We start from the raw sequence: 7346 nt of genomic DNA, 5'->3' as shown, positions 1-7346 counted from the left end.
ACAACAAATGTGTCAGTCGAGTTTATAACTTTTTACCACCGATTCGTTTTGTGATCGAGGCTCGGGGCCTACCTGGCTGCATTGAGCAACAAAATGACACCAACGACATAAAGGACTCCTGTTATGTGACCTATTGACCGGGATATGTAAAAAATACTCTCTTTTAAAATATTACTCTGTTTTATTTAAATACTTAGATAATTATAAAACATGTTATGACTAATTTTGTTCGTTATTAGCAACTATATGAGGACCGGTAAAGCGCGAGTTGAGCAGGGCGCGACGCCCGACGCAGCCGGGAGACATCGACGGGACTTTCAATAAAAGACATTTCCATCTTTCCATTTCTATAAAGAACTTTTTTAATATATATCATCATATACGTCGTAGGTACATTATTTTATATAGAAAAAATACCTATTTTTACAAGTATTAAGTACCAAGGTTGGCCACAAATACATACAAACGAAAAAAACAACAAAACAAGTAAAAAACAGGAATAAAACCATTTTGGCATCGTGTCTGCATCCTTTTAATAATATTTTTTTAATAAATTATGCGTGGGACCTAGGCCGCGGCGCGCGCCGCTCGTTTTATTTAACACTAAAACAAAATTGCACCTATTGACTCACTCGGATTCTTTACAAAACGAAGCTTCCACCCGATTCGTATTTTTTACTCTCGTCCTCATCACTAATCATAAATTTACAGTAATAGCAACAATTTAAATGTAATCCACACACCACAATGACTCCCTACTGAAAGGTAGGCATGTATGAACATCGTTAATTTATAATATCTATAAATAAATTCGATGAAATCGTCCTTTACAAAAGTGAATGGCGCAAGGCGGTCTCGCCGGGCCGGCCCTGCCGGGCGGTGCCGTACCGAACCGTACCGGGTACTTACCCTGATCCAGCCGGACCGGGCCGGCGAGGCGCGCGCCGGGCTCCTCGCGGTAAGCTCTTAGTATCAATTAGACTATCTAGCTAAACATATCGGTGATCACTGGCGGCACTCCGGACGAACCTCGGCGCGACACCAAGTTAAACGATTACTGGCTTCCATCTTAACATTACTCACATAATTAATTAATGACTTCACTTCGACGAAACTATAAAGAACAACTGAAAGCGATCGTTCGGTCCACAGTCACTGTGCCGGGGGGCCCTCGGCTATGTACACGGGCCCCGGCGGCAGCCGCGGCACGTCCAGGCCGCGGCGGTATGTACACGGCTCCCGCGGGCAACGCGGCTAGTGCTCGGCGTAGTAGGGGCGCGGCGGCGCCCACGGGGCGAACTGTTAGTGCGCGGCCAACGTGTGCGCGCCCTGCGGCAGCGAGTGGTGGTGCGCATGCTGCGGCGACAGTCCCGGCGGGCTATGCGCGTGCTGCAGCGGCGAGCCGTGCGCCAGCCCATCGCCATGCGCGTAGTGCGCGTGCCCCATGCCGTCCAGCAGCTCGCCGCCCAGCGTGTTCGGCGGCGTCATCCGCTTCTCCTTCTGCCGCCGATTGCAGAACCACACACGCACCACCTCCTTCTCCAGCTGTAGGCTGTCCGCCAGCGACGTGATCTCCTGCGCGGACGGCTTCGGCTGCTTGTGGAAGTGCTGCTCTAACGCTCCTTTCACTGACACTTCGATCGACGTGCGCTTCTTGCGCTTGCGACCCTGTGCCGCTATCTTATCGATACTTGTCGGACTGCCTGTCGTCGAATCCGCTTCTTCTAACCACTTTTGTAACAGAGGCTTCAGTTTGCACATGTTTTTGAAGCTGAGCTGCAATGCCTCAAAACGGCAGATTGTGGTCTGTGAGAACACGTTTCCGTATAGCGTGCCCAGCGCGAGGCCTACGTCCGCCTGTGTAAAGCCAAGTTTTATACGACGTTGTTTAAACTGTTTCGCGAAGGCTTCCAAATCGTCACTGGTCGGGGTATCTTCTTCAGGCGCGTCTCTGTCGAGCGCGTGGTGGTGCAGATGCGGGGACGGCTGCACGTCTCTGAGCATGTGATGCTGGTGCATGGGCACCGGGTAGCCGGCGTGCAGCGGCACCGGGGAGCCGGCGCCGTAGTGCGCGGACACGACGGGCGCGTGCCAGCCGTGAGCATGGTGGTGGTGCGCGTGGTGCGGCTGGTGGCGCGCGTCGTGGCCGCCCGGCGGCGGCTTCACGTCCGGCTGGTGAGCGTGCGCGTGGTGCTGGTGCACCGCCCAGGGGTCCGCGGGCGGCAGCGAAGCCCACGGGTTGAGCACGGGCGCTCCCGGCGAGGGCGAGCCTCCCGCCTGCAGGTGATGCTGGTACTTCATATCCGCGGGTTCCGCGCTGCGGGGGGACGCCGCGTGATACCCGCCCAGGGTACCCAGGTCCAACTCCCCCGGCATGTACGTGGTCGCCGCCATGGCGCCGTACCTTAAATCCACGGTGGACGGCGTCTTGCCGGCTCGAAGGCTTTTGAGCCTTCAACTGGCGCTTGTGTTCGCGAAACTAGCGCGTGATACGCGCGAGAGCGGCAGCGGCGGGGGCCACCTCACATCACCGATCGCGTCAACGAGCGACATGCGCGAGCGGGCGACGCGGCGGCTCGGAGCGGACTGTGGGGCGCCGTCGCGCGCAGGGCGCCCGCGGCTCGGAGAGGGGCGGCCCCGCCCAGCGCCGCCCGGCGCCTAATGACGATGTAATTACCGCGCCCCGCCCCGCCCGGCCCCGCGCCGCCGCCGCCCCGCGCCGCTCGGCCGCGCTCGGCCGTGCTCGGGAGCCCGCACGGCCGCCTACCGACGGCGACGGCGAGCGACGACATACTTCACTGCCATTTTCACCATTCACCTTTTCTTCCTCGACTTACAACTTTACAATTTAATGTACGATTTTTCCGAACCGCTACAACGATTTATTCTGGGTTTTTTTGTTTTTCTCTAACAACTCTATGTTTTTATAATTGATGTCAAATAACACCGGACTCTCCAATCTTAAAATAATAAAGTAGAGCCAATTTGATGACAAGCGGTATTGAATATTAATCACCTTCTATCGCAAAAGTCGGCAGATACTATCAGTCATCGTCGTAATCGCTATAAAGAAAATAAAATGTATAATTAATACAAAATACTTCTATATATATATATAAATTTATGCGTCTATTTAAAACAAAAAAAAAGGTCTTTAGATTGTATCTGTTGGTTTGATTTTATCATATATTTTTTTATTATCTGACGCCAAATTAGGCATAACTATGATTTAATTAATTTAAATACGATTATAACATTTTAGTTCCTAAACATGAAGATGGAATTCAGTATCTTTGTATCTTATTTACGAGCAGGTCATTAGAGTCGGACCAAGACAAGTCTGCAACGATTTTGTTAGCCACGCATTGCAAGTTAAAGGTTAAGGTTGGGTAAGGTTAAACGTCATAATGTCCAAGAAGTTTGACGTTTAAAATAACACTTGCACTGCGTATGCTATCAACAGCGTTGCAGACTTGTCTTGGTCTGACTAAATTCTAATTGGAATTTTATTTCAAAAACTTTAGCCATATATTCCATTTTGTTCTTCAATTAGTACTTAATATAGCTTTTATTACAAAAATCACATTTAAGTGTTTCATATGTGATAAAAAGGTATCTTCATGTGTGCGTGATGCATAAACTTTTGAACTCTTGTTTTATGGGAAGTAAAAACCAATCAATTAATGAATTTATAAGGCAAGGCGATACACGTTTTCGAAAAGAAGACCAATTATGTACAAATAAATTAATTACCTACTTAGTAGGTAGAGTCGTAAAATATTGGTTGTCTTACTTTAGTTCAGTAAGAATAAAACAATAGAGTCAGACCAAGCTTAGTTGGCAGTGATTTGAATAGCCTAGCCTATGCAAAAGTTAAGAAGTTTGACGTTTAAAATTACACATGAACTGTCCGGGCTGTCAAAATCGCTACCGACTTATCTTAGCATGACTTAAACTTAATTCTAAAGTCCCATTATGTCAGTTGTGCGTGTTGTATGGCGAGTATTTTATACTGCTATTATAAACTTACTGATTTAAAGAAAATATCTACACCGGAATATATATAATCAAAATTATCGCACATCCATACCCCATATGAATAATCTTGATTAGGTAATAATAAAATGCTTAAGCTCTCCACTCAAAACCTATGTTCAAAAGCATTTTGAATACTTTCACAAGAATGGTCTGTTGACTCGACCGTACAACGAATGGTAAAGTGGTGGCTTTATACTAGATGTTACTGCTAGCGCCATCTGTCGTCGAGTAGATGAACTATACTATAAAATAAGTGACGAGGAACAATTTGAACTAAAGCTTAATATTTTCTATCGGGATATTTATTTTAACATTATAAAATGGATACAATTACGTAATTAAAGTGATCAAATAATGCATGTATACTTCGCAGTAATAAAATACAAGTTTGTAGTCAATTTAGTTTTAAGAATTTATATTATGCATGAAATAAACATATTTGCTAATATAATGATTACTTTCCTGGGATTAATTTTATTTCTAGTTATAACTTAAGTCTTAATTATATAATATTATTATTTAATTTGGTTTACTTAACATTTAATTTTGTTATATTTTTTATACTTAAGGAAATAAATATTAAATATTTTAATATTGAACTTTAGGTAGTTAGAGTTCATTTATTTCATTTTCTATTAAAGCTGGGTTGCACGCCATCTATCGTGGGGTAGTGGCACTAGTCGGAGGGGTGGCTTGGCAAGGGCGCTCACTACTCCGCGGCATGAGGCTCCCTCTACCCTTACTGGTGTGTATTATATTTACTTTACTATGGTAAACGTTCAGTTGGGGCTTTTTATTTAATGATGTACTTAGGGTTTGCACGACGGATCTGAAGTGTAACAGGAAGATCCAGATCCGGATAATTTCATACATTTCGGATCCGGATTGCAAACCCTAGTTGTACTTTACACTTTTTTTTGGAAATTATTTATGTATTTTCTTTTTAGAATCACGAGCTCTCTCGATCCTAATTAGAGAAAAAAGTGCCCCAATATTTTTTTTTCATTCCGTTACTATTTTTATAGACGTTATATGACAGTAATGGAATAAGAGGAACGAAACATCGATGGAAATTTTTTGACAGTTCTTTTCTCCTGTTAGAATCGAAAAAGCTCGTGTTTCTGAAAAAAATAACGTAGTGTACAACTTTAAATAACTCATTTATATCAAACTTATCATATATTGAATAAAGTAGGTATGTAAAAAGAAGGTTAATAGTTTAAGAGGATATTAAATTATTTCCTGACAGGTATTGTAACTCGTAAATAAAATTACTTATAAGTGTTAATTATACCTACGTGTTATAAATTATACGGTTAAGTATATATTTATTGTTTACCCGTTTAAATGCTAAGTAAAGCTAAATTCCTATGTAAAATACCATTTCAATAAAGAATTACACAGTTCAAAAAATATCTCACAGCAATAAACGCGGCGGTATTTTACACTTGTAAAACTGCTTTATTATTTATTATTTTAAATAGTATTCTTTAAATTATTTCTCTTGGTAAATTATATTATATTTATTGCTCCAATAGGATATATAATATCTAGTGTTTTTGTTTGAATTTTGGATTAAAACTCAAAAAACAGCCTATATCATACCAACAGTGGAAATACAAATGAATTATTAACAATATCCATTAATTTAATTATTTAAACTATTGCAAGCAGTTCAAAATCAAATTCGTCTCCCAAATATATTTTCTTATACTGAGTAACAAATAGTTTTAAAATAAACATATTAGCAACATAGTTAAAAGCCACAAATTGATTTTGCTATAGACTATAGCTTCCTAATTTACAAATATCGATATACAATTGAATAAAAAGAAATAAAAACTAATAAGAAGCATATTTATTATTATAAATAAAAAATAAATATTTGGGGACAATCTCACACAGATCGACCTAGCCCCAAAATAAGCAAAGCTTGTATTATGAGTACAGTCAGCATCAAAAGTAGCGGATCAAATAACGCTTCATAAGTATCTACCATTCTGTAACAGCTTAACAAAAAATTATGTCTTTAATATAGAACAACTAAGACTGTAAAAGATATACTTTTGAACTGGAATTTTAGAAATTCATCTATTTTTGGAAAAGTTATCCGGAATATCAGATACTTTTGGCGCGTTGTTTCATCCGCTACTTTTGATGCTGACTGTACTAGACGACAATATACATGCGTATATAGATAGATATATTACGTACTTACATACACAGAAAACAACCCCATGATTCAGGAACAAATAAATGCCCTTACTGGGATTCAAACTCAGGAACATCGGCTTCATAGGCAGGGTCACTACCCACTACGCCAGACGGATCGCGTTATCTATATAATATAATTAAAATATCTAATAAGAAACATTCACATTGGCCCGGGGTAATTTTATTCAAAGTTCACAGAATCACGAACTATTCATGAATGAAAAGAACGAAAAATGCATGGAAAGTTTTGATTTTTTCCCTTTTAGTAGAAATCCATATATCCTGAGTAGAAATAACATAAAATATCCCATATCCCTTAAAGGGATAAGTTCGCCTTTGTACTGCTTATCCTGTGCCATATTTATATTTTGTCTTTTGTACAATAAAGAGTTTATACATACATACATACATACAAATATCTTAAATAAAAAAGTGCAATGTACATATTTCCATAAAACTGCCCACTAACGACCTCAAATATTGGCTACGTATTGCTCCCGCTATGTCATGGGGGCCCTTATGAAGTGACAACACTTATACGTTGCCGGGTCGTTTGAGACGGGTCTTATGGCGAAAGTTGGTACAGAGATATTCCAATGGGGATTCGAGGAGCAGAGGACGGTTGTGTAGGAGTTTATAAAGTGTAGTTTCATTGGATGCAACGAACTGGAATAACCATAGAAGTCTGACTAAAGCTCAAAACTGAAGCGACTCAACAACTGTAAATCGCGCGTGTTGACAACGTCAAATATTGTAATGACGCGCAAGAGGTCTGATTTATAGAATGTTATTTTAGCCATTCAAAACTTTTATTGACCAACTATTTTTTAAAGCTTGTGTGTGTGTTTGTACAAGAGTATTGTAGGTATATTAGGTATTAATATTCTGGGTTAGGGGTTTACTTGTTAAACCTGGAGTTACCAGTACAATTTAACCCTGGGTTAACGGTTAACTCCAAGTAAGTGGCTAACCCAGGATTGTTACAAGTGGCCCTAAGCTGTATGTGGGACATATTTGTGGACTTTTAGTGATATGCATCAGATAAATGTCGGTCATAGTGATTGTTAACTAGTCAATTTTAGGATTTTTAGTTA

The 7346-nt window shown here is 41.2% G+C and overlaps 1 protein-coding gene across 1 annotated transcript; it reads right to left on the bottom strand.

The window, feature by feature from the left end:
* Window positions 1-330: 330 nt before the first annotated feature.
* On the bottom strand, window positions 331-2545 carry LOC133519544 (silk gland factor 3). The gene has a single exon (XM_061853550.1). The coding sequence runs from the start codon at window positions 2392-2394 to the stop codon at window positions 1303-1305; it is 1092 nt and encodes a 363-aa protein (XP_061709534.1). The 5' UTR covers window positions 2395-2545; the 3' UTR covers window positions 331-1302.
* Window positions 2546-7346: the final 4801 nt, after the last annotated feature.

The sequence above is a fragment of the Cydia pomonella genome, chromosome 7 (genome assembly GCF_033807575.1).
Source record: "Cydia pomonella isolate Wapato2018A chromosome 7, ilCydPomo1, whole genome shotgun sequence".
Classification (NCBI taxonomy): domain Eukaryota; kingdom Metazoa; phylum Arthropoda; class Insecta; order Lepidoptera; family Tortricidae; genus Cydia; species Cydia pomonella.
Note: the sequence above shows the minus strand (reverse complement) of the source record. Positions and strands in the feature narration are given on the sequence as shown.

What these genes read in the sequence shown, in the direction of transcription:
- LOC133519544 (XM_061853550.1), bottom strand. Translation starts at nt 2,394, where the DNA reads ATGGCGGCGACCACGTACATGCCGGGGGAGTTGGACCTGGGTACCCTG.